Raw genomic sequence first — 16,741 nt, forward strand, 5'->3', positions numbered from 1 at the left:
AGCAGCACCGTGATAGAGAGCACTGACATCAGCAGCGTGACATACAGCAATGACACCAGCACCGTGATAGAGAGCACCGACATCAGCACCGTGACATAAAGCACTCACACCAGCACCGTGATATACAGCACTGACACCTGCACCGTAAGCAGCCCCAGGAGGAAGTCAGCATAGCACAGGGATGGTGGGATCCCCTCATAATGAGCATAGCACAGGGATGGTGGGAGCCCCTCATAATAAGCAGCCCCAGGAGGATGTCAGCGTAGCACAGGGATGGTGAGAGCCCCTCATAATAAGCAGCCCCAGGAGTAAGTCAGCACAGGGATGGTGGGAGCCCCTCATAATGAGCATAGCACAGGGCTGGTGGGAGCACCTCAAAATATGCACAGCAGAGGTACAGCCCCAGGAGGAAGTCAGCACAGCACAGGGATGGTGGGAGCCCCTCATAATATGCACAGCAGAGGTACAGCCCCAGGAGGATGTCAGCACAGCACAGGGATGGTGGTAGCCCCTCATAATAAGCAGCCCCAGTAGAAATATGACACCACTCAACCTCTTCAAAGAGGAGGGTACGGGCATATAGTATGGTGTGCTTTTTTTGGACAAGGAAGTGAGCCAAATGAAGAAAAAAAGGTCTGTGTGCTTGATTAAAAAAATTGTTTATAGACATATACATGGTCTACTGGTCACATGTGTTGAATTCCTCCGAGATCCATGCCTCATTCATTTAAAGAAATGTGAGGTAGTTAACACTGTCGTGAGCTAGGCGAGTACGCTTATCGGTCATGATCCCCCCTGCTGCGCTGAACGTCCTTTCGGACAGGACACTGGATGAGGGGCAAGCCAACAGTTCGATTGCAAATTGGGCAAGCTCTGGCCAGAGGTCAAGCCTGCCCACCCAGTAGTCCAGGGGTTCATCACTCCTCAGAGCGTCCACATCGGGCGTTAACCCGATGTAGTCGGACACCTGATGGTCTAGGCGTTCCCTGATGCTGGATCCGGATGACACCTGTCGATGGGTCGGCTGAAAGAATGACCTCATATCCAAAGTCACCAACACATCTTCAAACCGGCCTCTTCTTGCAGGCGCTGTTGGATTGGTACCCGCAACTCCTTCTCTGGGAGTGGGAATTGCTCCTCTGCCAGCGCATGCAAAAGCAGAATGCAGCATTTCTCGAAGCAAGGCCTGGAAGTGCTGCATTCTGACAGCCCTCTGCAACGGCGGTAACATTTCTGCCATTTTGTGTTTGTACCGGGGGTCTAAGTACGTTGCCACCCAGTACTGGTCCTTGACCCTTATGCTTTTTATATGGGGGTCCCTATTAAAACACTGGAGCATGAAGGCCCCCATTTGCACTAAAGTGGAAGCAGTGTGGTGGCCTGGCTCCTGCTCATCATCCAGGATAATGTCGTCCTCCTCATTCTCCTCTCCCCATCCACGCACAACAACAGGGGTCCCAGAAAGGTTTAAAGCATGCTCTTCTTGCTCCTCCTCATCCGCCCCGGCACCATCCTCCTCTGACTCCTCTTCAGACTCCTGTTGTTGACTTGTCTCAGATAGAGTAGCCCCCCTGGGAATTCATCCAGCATTGCGACTTCCTCATCTTCCCGCTCCTGCTCCTCCACAGCTTGATCAATGACACGACACAATGCACGCTCCATAAAGAAGGCATAAGGTACCATGTCACTGATGGCGCCATGGCTGCGACTGACCAGTTTGGTGATCTCCTCAAATGGGCGCAGAAGTCTGCATGTGTCGCTCATGAGCAGCCACTGGCGCGGTGAAAAAAACCCAGCTCCCCAGAACCGGTTCTGACGCAGAGTTCATACAGGTAGACGTTAACTGCACGTTTCTGCTGGAGCAGCCTATCAAGCATATAGAAGGTTGAGTTCCATCGCGTCGGGCAATCGCAAATAAGACGTCTGACCGGCAGATTGTGTCGCCGCTGAATGTCAGCAAGGCGAGCCATGGCCGTGGGAGATCTTCTGAAATGGGCCGAGATTTTCCTTGCCTGCCGCAAGATGTCCTGGACCCCAGGGTATTTGACAAGGAATCGCTGCACGACCAAGTTTAAGACATGTGCCATGCATGGCACGTGTGTGATTTTGCCCTGTTTCAATGCGCTAAGCAGATTGGCACCGTTGTAACACACCACTTTACCAACTGTCAAATTGAGCAGTGTTAGCCACTGATCTGCCTGTGAACGCAAAGCTGAAAGGAGTGCTGGGCCAGTGTGGCTCTTGGCTTCCAGGCACAACAGACGCAGCACGGCATGGCAACGTCTCACCTGGCATGTGGAATAGGTTCTGGGGAGCTTGGGCGGTGCAGCGGAAGAGACGCTAGCAGCGGAAAAGGAGGAGTCAGCTGAGGAGGAGAGGGAGGAGGAGGAGAAGAAGAGTCAGGCCTGCATGCAATCCGTGGCGGTAAAACCAAATCTACACGGGTGCCACGGGTTACATGCTTGACAGCCGTCAGAAGGTTCACCCAGTGGGCAGTAAAAGTGATATACCTTCCCTGCCCGTGTTTGCTAGACCACGTGTCTGTGGTCAGATGTATCTTGGCACTGACACTGTGTGCCAGAGATACATTCACTTGCCGCTGAACATGGCCATATAGCTCTGGGATGCCCTTCTCTGAGAAATACTTCCTTCCTGGGACCTTCCATTGTGGTGTTCCAATGGCCACAAATTTGCGAAAGGCCTCCGAGTCCACCAGTTTATATGGCAGTAGTTGGCGGGCTATGAGTTCTGACAAGCCAGCCGTCAACCGTTGGGCAAGAGGGTTATCCGGCGTCATCATTTTTTTACGCTCGAACATTAGGCCCATGGAAGCCTGCCTTTTTGCAGAAAAACGTGAGCTTGGCGTGATGGAAGGTGGAGTGGAGGACAATTGTGAGGAGAGAGGAGAAGGAGAAGTAGAAGACGAGGCTGGACGGTGAGAGCCTGCAGTGTGGCTTTGTGTGTTCCGTTGCTCCCACTCGGCTCGGAGATGGCTGCCCATGTGCCTTCTTAAGGCGGTCGTCCCTAGGTGAGTGTTGGGCTTACCGCGACTAATGCGTTGACTGCAAAGATTGCAGATGGTAACGCTATTGTCAGCAGCGGACACGTTAAAAAAAGCACACACTGCGGAGCCATGTGCCGGTGTCCTGGGAGCGCCAGATGTGACCGTACATGGTCGATGACTCCCTCCTGATACATTTGCAGTCTGCTTTGTCCCTCCTGTGCAATGCAAGTTATTCCTGATTCTCCTCCCTATCTGCTGGTCCATATCTCCCTCTGAACTCCCCTCCTCTTCCTCTCTTGTGGGGCACCCACGTGACATCACTAGACACGTCATCATCAACGTCACCTTCCCCACCGCTATAAGTAGAGATCTCGGAGTAGGCAGCAACACCGGGGACCAACCTCCTCCTTGGGCTGATCTGGGTACTGTCGTCAGACTGCTGAGTAGCGGTTGTTGCTACCTCCTCTTCCTGATCCAATACCAAGAGTGACTGAGCATCAGAAATGACCTCTTGATATGGATCGGAAAATAATTCCTGTGACTCAAGCGGAAGGTATGTGGTGGTGGTGGTGGTAGTGTCTTTGGGGGTGCACATAGCAGAGAGTGAAGAAGAGGGTGCAGATCGAGAGGATGAGGAGGTTGCAGAAGAGTAAGGCTGAGCGAGCCATTCAACCAAGTCTGGTGCGTCCTTTAAAGTAATTGAACGCACCTTCTGAAACTTCCCACTTTGGCTCAAGCCTGTTGCTCCTGCTCTACCCCTACCACCCCTGCGGAAGGGCCTGCCTCTTCCTCTGCCTGTCATTTTTTAAATGACCCTGTGACAAAACTCTCAGTCCCTATACCAATGAAGGACTGCTGCAGTATAGGGCAGCGGTCAGCAGTAGTGCACCTCAACCCTATGTATTGTGGACCGATACCAGTCCTTATAGAATAGCAGACTGTACCTCACTCAACCCTATGTACTGTAGCACCCTAGACAGACCAAGTTACCAGTCCTTATAAGGACTTTTGTGGACCAAGTAGGTTGTGTGTGAGTGATTAGCAGACTGTACGTCAGTCCCTATACCGATGAAGGACTGCTGCAGTATAGGGCAGCGGTCAGCAGTAGTGCACCTCAACCCTATGTATTGTGGACCGATACCAGTCCTTCTAGAATAGCAGACTGTACCTCACTCAACCCTATGTACTGTAGCACCCTAGACAGACCAAGTTACCAGTCCTGATAAAGAGCTTTGTGGAACAAGTGAGTTGTGAATGATTAGCAGACTGCAGCAGAAGGGCAGCAGTCAAGTTTAATATTCTTTCTATATTTGGAAGAAAGAATATTATACGTGTACAAGCCTATTACCATACCACTGATACCAGTCCTGAAAAGAACCTTTGTGGAACTAATAGTAACAGCTACTGTTTAAACTGACCCTCACTGCCTGACACACTGCTTCCTGCCTGTCCCTATATAAACTGGCAAAACAGAGGCTGCTGGAACAATAACTGATTACTGGAATAGAACTTTTGTGGACCTGATAGTAACAGCTAATGATGATGACTAATCTGTCTGTCCCTACAGCAGACACAGCGTTCTGTCCCTTTCTCTAAACTGACAAAAGACACTCAGGCTGCTGCAAGAATCAGTAGCACAGCAAACCTATATACACCTAACACCTATACCAGTCCTGAAAATAACTTTTGTGTACCAAATAGCTAGCGATTTATCTCTCCCTGCTCCACACAGCAACCTCTCCCTATAGTGACAGAAGAAAGAATGTAAAATGGCCACCGGATCGGGTGTATTTATAAGTTAGGGGGAATGTCCAAGTGTCCATGTGCTGTAATGTCTCAATTGGCTGTCCTGTACCCCATGATGGATGTGTCATCCTAGGTCAAATTTCTTTTACACAGTAAAAACACGGAAATCCGCCGGGCGAACGGCGCCAATAGTCTGCCGAACGGGCAGACCGCGAACAGCCGAAATTCGCCGCGAAACGACCGCCGGGCGAACTGTTCGGCCATCACTAATGAGGAGTCTCACTTTTATTGTTATATTTTCACATTTATATTGTGTGAATGTTATATACTAGTGCTGCAGTCTTCCATATTATACTAAATGTGATAAATCCACCAAAAGGGATCAGATATAACAATTCCATTCACTACAATAATACACTTTCATACATGTAAAGGCAGATCTCCTGCAACCTATTCACAGCTACTTCCATCTATATAACTTATAATATGCAAAAATAAATATACATGAAGAGCTATGAGAGTTATCTTAAAAAACTGCAAACATCAAGAGAAAGTTTATAAAGGTGAAAAGGTAGATTTCCTACAACCCATTCACCACTACTTCCATCTCCAATCACCATACAGTGACTTGTGCAATAACATAAATAATAAGTCCCAGAGATTCGTCCAGATGGTTTAAATCAATGCTGATCATCTTCCACCTCTTTGCAGAAACTTCAATCAACCTCCCCCACACCAGTGAGCAAATAGGTCACTTATCAAAAGGTTTGTCCCCACAAGCAAGGCCCAGACACGCTTGTTTATATCCTTCCAGCAGCACCACTCCACTCAAGCTGGCTTCTGATGAGAACAGACTGCGCCACGGAATGTCAGACCTCCAGGTAGTATCTCCAATATCACCCGAGGTATCCAGACAATGGCCGCAATCACATTACATAGAAAAGAAAAAGCCTCCATAGTGCATAATCCTTACATATATATACAATCACAGATTGTACACTTCCATCATATACACGAGTATACACAGAACTCAGAGCACACACCGCTCCGGACTGCAGCCGTGTATGATGGAGTCCAGGCAGTGACATGGAGGCTTTTTCCTTTCTATGTAATGTGATTGCGGCCATTGTCTGGATACCTCGGGTGATATTGTATTTTTGCACATTATATGTTATACAGAATGAAGTAGCTGTGAATAGGTTGGAGGAGATCTGCCCTTCCCCACATGTATGAAAGTGCATTTTTGTAGTCAATTACATTGTTATTATTGATAACTATTGGTGGAGTTATCACATCTACATTAGAAGTGTTGGTATTCGGACATATTGTAGGTTGCAGATTTCTCATTGGTCTCATAACACATTGTGTCACTAAGTGTAGGGCTCTATACATAGAATTATATTATACTATTTGTACTTCTATATCAGACTTCCTGCTGGCGGCTGGTTTTCATTCATTAGATTTTCACAAAGTTGTTCATGTTTTTTAGTGCAGATATTTCGTTTTTTAAATTTTTATATCCAGCTTTAGAAAATTGTCTGATATTGGTGATATATAGAGACAACCAGTAGATGAAATATATCTCCATTATTATTATTATTTGATTTATGTAGTTTAGACATACACTATATTACCAAAAGTATTGGGACGTCTGACTTTACAAGCACATGAACTTTACTGGCATCCCAGTCTTAAGCCTCGTACACACCATCAGATTTTCTGACGACCGTTCGTCTGTTTTTTGTGACACATGCTAGTCTCATATGGAAAGTGAAGAGGTTACTCACCATACGAAAATTCTCCTCCGACAGAATACAATTTCAGAAGTGATGTAATGTGTTGAATAGTTTTGTATGTATTCTTTCATTTCTGAGTTCAAGTACGATAAAAATTTTACAGTTTGCACATCCAGCTTTTTCCGACAAAAATCGAAATCAGCTATCAAAAGCACAATATTAACGATCCAAAAATCGGCAGATCGTTTGGACAAAATTTTACTGCAGATTTTCGTATTGTGTGTATGGGCCTTTAGTCTGCAGGGTTCAATATTGAGTTGGCCCACCATTTGCAGCTATAACAGCTTCATCTTTTCTGGGAAGGCCGTCCACAAGGTTTAGGAGTGTGTCTATGGGAATGTTTGACCATTCTTACAGAAGTGCATTTGTGAGATCATGCACTGATGTTGGATGAGAAGGCCTGGCTTGCATTCTCCACTCAAATTCATGCTAAAGGTGTTCTATATCGGGTTGAGGTCAGGACTCTGTGCAGACCAGTCAAGTTCCTCCACCCCAAACTCTCTCAACTATGTCTTTATAGACCTTGCTTTGTGCACTGCCCCAAATCATTTGGTGAAGGGGGAGTATGGTGTAGGGTTGTTTTTCAGGGGTTGGGCTTGGTCCCTTAGTTCCAGTAAACATTTAAGATGTAAGCATACCAAGACAATTTGGAAAATGTCATGCTCCCAACTTTGTGGGAACAGTTTGGGGGTGGCCCCTTCCTATTTCAACATGACTGTGCACCAGTGCCAAAGGCAAGGTCCATAAAGACATGGATGAGTGAGTTTGGGGTGGAGGAACTTGACTAGCCTGCACAGAGTCCTGACCTCAACCTGATAGAACACCTTTGGGATGAGTTAGTGCAGAGGCTGCAAGGCAGGCCTTCTCATCCAACATCAGTGCCTGACCTAACAAATGTACTTCTGGAAGAATGGTCAAACAGTCCCATAGACACACTCCTAAACTTTGCGGACAGCCTTCCCAGAAGAGCTGAAGCTGTTATAGCTGCAAAGAATGGGCCAACTCAATATTGAACCCTATGGACAAAGACTGGGATGCCATTAAAGTTCATGTGCGTGTAAAGGCGAGTGTCCCAATACTTTTGGTAATATAGTGCAACAGTCCAGGATTGGATATTTTGGCTCCATGCACACTGGCTTAAAAAAAATTGCTACTACAGGAGTTTTGTGTTCTGCCTGTAGAAGCAGCTCCATGTTCTCCTATGTCTCCATACACATTGGGATGATTACAGACATATTCTGACCTCAACAGTTAGAGACAGGAAAAAAACTCTTCTGCTTCGTGTTTCTGATTGGAGTTTTCTGGGAGAAAAAATGCAAAACTCTCCTAAACTTGTCTAAACTTTGTACAATAAACTCTCTATATGAAAGTATTTTCTGCCAAGGGAACTGACATTTTTTAAGCCCAGTGTGCATGGAGCCTTATGGAGTCTAAAGATGGAATTTGATGACATTCTCATATTTCTATATTATTTATGTGTTTTAGATATAAAACTGTCCCAGAATATTATTGTCTCAGTCAGTCCTGTTATACTCACTGTAATATCTCTATCCGGCTTGTTGTCAGAGCTTCCATCAGATCCCTGAAATGAGGACCCTCCAGATTGTTCCCATCCAGGTTCAGTGTCCTCAGTGTCTGATTATTTCTTATTCCAGATGCCAGGTGGGGGCAGGAACTGTCTGTCAGGTGATTCTTATCCAATCTGTAGAAGAAGAGAAGAATGTTACCAGAAGGAAATGAATTTCTCCCCCAGGAATGAATGTAACTATTCTCTACATGAATGGAACTCATTTCTCTCATCTTTCTTTAATCATTAATATGACTTTATAAAAGACGATCGATCATCTACACTATTGGAGGATTTCTCTTTTTGTGGATCCCAATTACTAAATGTGACATGAGAAGTGGATGAGGTGGTGCGATCCATTCATTATTCCTGTATGGGGATTGGACCATACACACTCACGCTGACCTCTAGGCTTTCACCTCCAACCTTCTGTTAAGTCTTGGATTCAGTTGTGGGGATTCACTTTGATGGTCACAGAAGTCTCACTCATGTTGTGGAAACTTCATTGACACCATTGTTATCATATAAATGTACTCACTGAGGCCAAGATGCCAAGAGTAGCCGCTGTTGTGACTCAGCGCAGACCACCCCTGAAGGTGGCACAGAGGGTGGTTGCACCAAGAGGCACAAGCTACCAGTAGTACAGTCACTTGCTAGTAGATCAGCAGGTAGCTTGAGCAGAGCTGAAAGGTGATGTCCCGTGGGAAGGTGCAGTAGCAATGGTAGCAAGTCTGTAAGGCAAAGCCAGAATCCAGGAGGCAGGCCAGGGGTCAAACACAGTCCAGATCAGAAGACAACAAGTACCAGGAACGCTGAGACAGAAGGATAATCCAAAGACAAGCCAGGGGTCGAACACAGGAGATAGCAGGTAAGTCCAGATGCAGGCTGAGGGTCAAACACGTTCAAAAAGCGGGAGTCCAAGGTCAAGCCAGAGGTCAGTTCAGGAGAAGATCAGTTAGGTCGATGAGGCAATCCAAGTCACAATGGGTAATACAGATCACAAGAGCAGATGTGGGAATCACAGGAAGCTGAAGACGAACCAGCAGTGTGTTTGGATGACCTCACTTCCTTTATAGGTCAGCGAGGGGTCACATCCTGTGTGTGTGCTCGTGCACTTTAGCGCATTCCTATTGCGCATAACTGTGCGCCAGAGCTCCTTACCCGTGTGCATCTTATGACAATTGTACTTTGGGATTTCCTTTGAACATCATGGTAGAGGAATTGATCTTATGGTGTGGAGTAGTGATGGCTCGAACCTCCGACGGGACATTTCGCGAACGCGGACCGCGAACGAGGCCGACCGTTCGTGAAACCGAACGTTCGCGGCGGGCCCCATTGACTTCAATGGGAGGCGAACATTTCAAACCTTTAGGTTGAATTTGCAGCCACGAGGTAATTATTAGCAGGGAAAACATAGTCCCACCACATGGCCAATGACATAATACATGTATGAGGTGAATTTGGGATCGATAACTACAAGCATTCTTTTTTTATATGGGAAATTGTTCTGACAATTCAGGACTATGGAGCGCATGAAGGCAATGGAGGAGAGGGAAGATCAGGGACCAGGGTAGGCAAAGAAGAGGGTGCAGGAGATGATCACCAGCAGCGTGACATACAGCAATGACACATGCACCATGATAGAGGCATCTGACAACAGCACCGTGATAGAGGGCACTGACATCAGAAGCGTGACATACAGCAATGACACATGCACCGTGATAGAGGCATCTGACAACAGCACCGTGATAGAGGGCACTGACATCAGAAGCGTGACATACAGCACTGACATCAGCACCGTGATATACAGCACTGACAGCAGCACCGTGATAGAGAGCACTGACATCAGAAGCGTGACATACAGCAATGACACATGCACCGTGATAGAGGCATCTGACAACAGCACCGTGATAGAGGGCACTGACATCAAAAGCGTGACATACAGCACTGACATCAGCACCGTGATATACAGCACTGACAGCAGCACCGTGATAGAGGGCACTGACATCAGAAGCGTGACATACAGCACTGACATCAGCACCGTGATATACAGCACTGACAGCAGCACCGTGATAGAGAGTACTGACATTAGAAGCGTGACATTAAGCATTAACACCAGCACCGTGACATACAGCATTGACAGAAACACCGTGATAGAGAGTACTGACATCAGAAGCGTGACATTAAGCACTGACATCAGCACCGTGACATACAGCACTGACAGCAGCACCGTGATAGAGGGCACTGACATCAGAAGCATGGCATACAGCACTGACATCAGCACAGTGATATACAGCACTGACAGCAGCACCATGATAGAGAGTACTGACATCAGAAGCGTGACATTAAGCACTGACATCAGCACCGTGATATACAGCACTGACAGCAGCACCGTGATAGAGGGCACTGACATCAGAAGCGTGACATACAGCACTGACATCAGCACAGTGATATACAGCACTGACAGCAGCACCGTGATAGAGAGTACTGACATCAGAAGCGTGACATTAAGCACTGACATCAGCACCGTGACATACAGCACTGACAGCAGCACCGTGATAGAGGGCACTGACATCAGAAGCGTGACATTAAGCACTGACATCAGCACCGTGACATACAGCACTGACAGCAGCACCGTGACATTAAGCACTCACACCAGCACCGTGATATACAGCACTGACAGCAGCACCGTAAGCAGCCCCAGGAGGAAGTCAGCACAGCACAGGGATGGTGTGATCCCCTCATAATAAGAACCCCCAGGAGGAAGTCAGCACAGCACAGGGATGGTGTGATCCCCTCATAGTAAGCAGGCCCAGGAGAAACTCAGCACAGCACAGGGATGGTGTGATCCCTTCATAATAAGAACCTACAGGAGGAAGTCAGCACAGCACAGGGATATCATAAGCAGCCCCAGTAGAAATATGACACCGCTAAACCTCTTCAAAGAGGAGGGTAGGGGCATATAGTACGGTGTGCTTTTTTGGGACAAGGAAGTGAGCCAAATGAAGAAAGAAGGTCTGTGTGCTTGATTAAAAAAATAGTTTATAGACATATACATGGTCTACTGGTCACATGTGTTGAATTCCTCCGAGATCCATGCCTCATTATTTTTTATAAATGTGAGGTAGTTAACACTGTCGTGAGCTAGGCGTGTACGCTTATCGGTCACGATCCCCCCTGCTGCGCTGAACGTCCTTTCGGACAGGACACTGGATGAGGGGCAAGCCAACAGTTCGATTGCAAATTGGGCAAGCTCTGGCCAGAGGTCAAGCCTGCCCACCCAGTAGTCCAGGGGTTCATCACTCCTCAGAGCGTCCACATCGGCCGTTAACCCAATGTAGTCGGACACCTGACGGTCTAGGCGTTCCCTGATGCTGGATCCAGATGACACCTGTCGATGGGTCAGCTGAAAGAATGACCTCATATCCGAAGTCACCAACACATCTTCAAACCGGCCTCTTCTTGCAGGCGCTGTTGGATTGGTACCCGCAACTCCTTCTCTGGGAGTGGGAATTGCTCCTCTGCCAGCGCACGCAAAAGCAGAATGCAGCATTTCTCAAAGCAAGGCCTGGAAGTGCTGCATTCTGACAGCCCTCTGCGACGGCGGTAACATTTCCGCCATTTTGTGTTTGTACCGGGGGTCTAAGTACGTTGCCACCCAGTACTGGTCCTTGACCCTTATGCTTTTTATACGGGGGTCCCTATTAAAACACTGGAGCATGAAGGCCCCCATTTGCACTAAAGTGGAAGCGGTGTGGTGGCCTGGCTCCTGCTCATCATCCAGGATAATGTCGTCCTCTTCATTCTCCTCTCCCCATCCACGCACAACAGGGATCCCAGAAAGGTTTAAAGCACGCTCTTCTTGCTCCTCCTCATCCGCCCCGGCACCATCCTCCTCTGACTCCTCTTCAGACTCCTGTTGTTGACTTGTCTCAGATAGAGTAGCCCCCCCTAGGAATTCATCCAGCATTGCGACTTCCTCATCTTCCCGCTCCTGCTCCTCCACAGCCTGATCAATGACACGATGCAATGCACGCTCCATAAAGAAGGCATAAGGTACCATGTCACTGATGGCGCCATGGCTGCGACTGACCAGTTTGGTGATCTCCTCAAATGGCCACAGAAGTCTGCATGCGTCGCGCATGAGCAGCCACTGGCGCGGTGAAAAAAACCACAGCTCCCCAGAACCGTTTCTTTCACAGAGTTCATACAGGTGGACGTTAACTGCACGTTTCTGCTGGAGCAGCCTATCAAGCATATAGAAGGTTGAGTTCCATCGCGTCGGGCAATCGCAAATAAGACGTCTGACCGGCAGATTGTGTCGCCGCTGAATGTCAGCAAGGCGAGCCATGGCCGTGTAAGATCTTCTGAAATGGGCCGAGATTTTCCTTGCCTGCCGCAAGATGTCCTGGACCCCAAGGTATTTGACAAGGAATCGCTGCACGACCAAGTTTAAGACGTGTGCCATGCATGGCACGTGCGTGATTTTGCCCTGTTTCAATGCGCTAAGCAGATTGGCACTGTTGTCACACACCACTTTACCAACTGTCAAATTGAGCGGTGTTAGCCAATGATCTGCCTGTGAACGCAAAGCTGAAAGGAGTGCCGGGCCAGTGTGGCTCTTGGCTTCCAGGCACAACAGACGCAGCACGGCATGGCAACGTCTCACCTGGCATGTGGAATAGGTTCTGGAGAGCTTGGGCGGTGCAGCGGAAGAGACGCTAGCAGCAGAAAAGGAGGAGGCAGCTGAGGAGGAGAGGGAGGAGGATGGAGTAGGAGGAGGAGGAGAAGAAGAGTCAGGCCTGCATGCAATCCGTGGCGGTAAAACCAAATCTACACGGGTGCCACGGGTTACATGCTTGACGGCCGTCAGAAGGTTCACCCAGTGGGGAGTAAAAGTGATATACCTTCCCTGCCCGTGTTTGCTAGACCACGTGTCTGTGGTCAGATGTATCTTGGCACCGACACTGTGTGCCAGAGATACATTCACTTGCCGCTGAACATGGCCATATAGCTCTGGGATGCCCTTCTCTGAGAAATACTTCCTTCCTGGGACCTTCCATTGTGGTGTTCCAATGGCCACAAATTTGCGAAAGGCCTCCGAGTCCACCAGTTTATATGGCAGTAGTTGGCGGGCTATCAGTTCTGACAAGCCAGCCGTCAACCGTTGGGCAAGAGGGTTATCCGGCGTCATCATTTTTTTTACGCTCGAACATTAGGCCCACGGAAGCCTGCCTTTTTGCAGAAAAAACGTGAGCTTGGCGTGATGGAAGGTGGAGTGGAGGACAATTGTGAGGAGAGAGGAGAAGGAGAAGTAGAAGACGAGGCTGGACGGTGAGAGCCTGCAGTGTAGCTTTGTGTGTTCCGTTGCTCCCACTGGGCTCGGTGATGGCTGCTCATGTGCCTTCTTAAGGCGGTCATCCCTAGGTGAGTGTTGGGCTTACCGCGACTAATGCGTTGACTGCAAAGATTGCAGATGGCAACGCTATTGTCAGCAGCGGACACGTTAAAAAAAGCCCACACTGCGGAGCCATGTGCCGGTGTCCTGGGAGCGCCAGATGTGACCGTACATGGTCGATGACTGCCTCCTGATACATTTGCAGTCTGCTTTGTCCCTCCTGTGCAATGTAAGTTATTCCTGCTTCTCCTCCCTATCTGCTGGTCCATATCTGCCTCTGAACTCCCCTCCTCTTCCTCTCTTGTGGGTACCCACGTGACATCACTAGACACGTCATCATCAACGTCACCTTCCCCACCCCTATAAGTAGAGATCTCGGAGTAGGCAGTAACACCGGGGACCAACCTCCTCCTTGGGCTGATCTGGGTACTGTCGTCAGAGTAGCGGTTGTTGCTACCTCCTCTTCCTGATCCAATACCAAGAGTGGCTGCACATCAGAAATGTCCTCTTGATATGGATCGGAAAATAATTCCTGTGACTCAAGCGGAAGGTATGTGGTGGTGGTGGTGGTGGTAGTGTCTTTGGGGGTGCACATAGCAGAGAGTGAAGAAGAGGGTGCAGATCGAGAGGATGAGGAGGGTGCAGAAGAGTAAGGCTGAGTGAGCCACTCAACCAAGTCTGGTGCGTCCTTTAAAGTAATTGAACGCACCTTCTGCAACTTCCCACTTTGGCTCAAGGCTGTTGCTCCTGCCCTACCCCTACCACCCCTGCGGAAGGACCTGCCTCTTCCTCTGCCTGTCATTTTTTAAATCACCCTGTGACAAAACTCTTAGTCCCTATACCGCTGAAGGACTGCTGCAGTATAGAGCAGCGGTCAGCAGTGGTGCACCTCAACCCTATCTATTGTGGACCGATAGAGGTCCTTACAGAACAGCAGACTGTACCGCACTCAACCCTATGTACTGTAGCACCCTAGACCAAGTTACCAGTCCTTCTAAGAACTTTTGTGGACCAAGCAGGTTGTGTGTTAGTGATTAGCAGACTGTACTTCAGTCCCTATACCAATGAAGGACTGCTGCAGTATAGGGCAGCGGTCAGCAGTGGTGCACCTCAACCCTATCTATTGTGGACCGATAGCGGTCCTTACAGAACAGCAGACTGTACCGCACTCAACCCTATGTACTGTAGCACCCTAGACCAAGTTACCAGTCCTTATAAGATCTTTTCTGGACCAAGCAGGTTGTGTGTTAGTGATTAGCAGACTGTACTTCAGTCCCTATACCAATGAAGGACTGCTGCAGTATAGGGCAGCGGTCAGCAGTGGTGCACCTCAACCCTATCTATTGTGGACCGATAGCGGTCCTTACAGAACAGCAGACTGTACCGCACTCAACCCTATGTACTGTAGCACCCTAGACCAAGTTACCAGTCCTTATAAGAACTTTTGTGGACCAAGCAGGTTGGGTGTTAGTGATTAGCAGACTGTCCATCAGTCCCTATACCAATGAAGGACTGCTGCAGTATAGGGCAGCGGTCAGCAGTGGTGCACCTCAACCCTATCTATTGTGGACCGATATCGGTTCTTACAGAACAGCAGACTGTACCGCACTCAACCCTATGTACTGTAGCACCCTAGACCAAGTTACCAGTCCTGATAAAGAGCTTTGTGGAACAAGTGAGTTGTGAATCTTTAGCAGACTGCAGCAGAAAGGCAGCAGTCAAGTATAATATTCTTTCTATATTTGGAAGAAAGAATATTATACGTGTACAAGCCTATTACCATACCACTGATACCAGTCCTGAAAAGAACCTTTGTGGAACTAATAGTAACAGCAAGTCTTTAAACTGACCCTCACTGCCTGACACACTGCTTCCTTCCTGTCCCTATACAAAGTGGCAAAAAAGAGGAGCCTGGAACAATCAGTGGTTACTGGAATAGCTCTTTTGTGGACCTGATAGTAACAGCTAATGATGATGATGATGATGATGATGATGACTAAACTGACTCTCCCTGTAGCACACACCGTCCTTTCCCTTTCTCTAAACTGACAAAAGACACTCAGGCTGCTGCAAGAATCAGTAGCACAGCAAACCTATATACACCTAACACCTATACCAGTCCTGAAAAGAACTTTTGTGTACCAAATAGCTAGCGTTTTATCTGTCCCTACTCCACACAGCAACCTTTCCCTATAGTGACAGAAGAAAGAATGTAAAATGGCCACCGGATCGGGTGTATTTATAGGTTAGGGGGAATGTCCAAGTGTCCATGTGCTGTCATGTCTCAATTGGCTGTCCTGTACCCCATGATAGACGTGTCATCATAGGTCAAAGTTCTTTTACACATTAAACACGCAAGTCCGCCGGGGCGAACGACGGCAAAAGGCGAGCGAACAAGAGGACCGCGAATGACCGAAATTCGCCACGAAACGACCGCCGGGTGAACCGTTCGGCCATCACTAGTGTGGAGAAGATTTTATTATTACCGTTCTTTAGTTGGACCTTTTTTGAAAATTTGTACTAATATTGCTGCACTAATTTTATATATGCTGATTATAAATTCTCTTCATTAGTTATCAGTGAAATAGTCTCCATACCATTGTTATATATACACTTATAGAGAGTTTTGTGATGAGGAGTCTCACTTTTATTGTTATATGTTCACATTTATATTGTGTGAATATTATATACTAGTGCTGCAGTCTTCCATATTATACTAGATGTGATAATTCCACCAATAGTGATCAGATATAACAATTCCATTCACTACAAAAATACACTTTTATAAATGTAAACAAAGGCAGATCTCCTGCAACCTATTCACAGCTACTTCAATCTATTTAACATATAATATGCAAAAATAAATATACATGAAGAGCTATGAGCGTTATCTTAAAAAATTGCAAACATCAAGAGAAAGTTTCTAAAGGTGAAAAGGTAGATTTCCTACAACCCATTCACCACTACTTCCATCTCCAATCACCATACAGTGACTTGTGCAGTAACAGAAATAATAAGTCCCAGAGTTTCATCCAGATGGTTTAAATAAATGCTGATCATCTTCCACCTCTTTGCAGCAACTTCAATCAACCTCCTCCACACCAGTGAGTAAACAGGTCACTTACCAAAAGGTTTGTCCCCACAAGCAAGGCCCAGACACGCTTGTTTATATCCTTCCAGCAGCACCACTCCGCTCAAGCTGGCTTCCGATGAGAACAGACTGTGCCACG

General features: G+C 47.6%; 1 protein-coding gene across 1 annotated transcript in view; it reads right to left on the bottom strand.

The window, feature by feature from the left end:
• Positions 1-16,741, bottom strand: part of LOC143942156 (uncharacterized) — a 1,285,630-nt gene that overhangs the window by 648,774 nt on the left and 620,115 nt on the right. Inside the window, exon 13 of the mRNA XM_077463417.1 lies at positions 8,084-8,248. Within this exon, the coding sequence (XP_077319543.1) occupies positions 8,084-8,248 (165 nt within the window). The remainder of the gene's footprint in view (positions 1-8,083; positions 8,249-16,741) is intronic.

Source organism: Lithobates pipiens, unplaced genomic scaffold, assembly GCF_037356315.1.
Source record: "Lithobates pipiens isolate NorthernLeopardFrog02 unplaced genomic scaffold, aLitPip1_a1.2 Scaffold_30, whole genome shotgun sequence".
Lineage (NCBI taxonomy): Eukaryota > Metazoa > Chordata > Amphibia > Anura > Ranidae > Lithobates > Lithobates pipiens.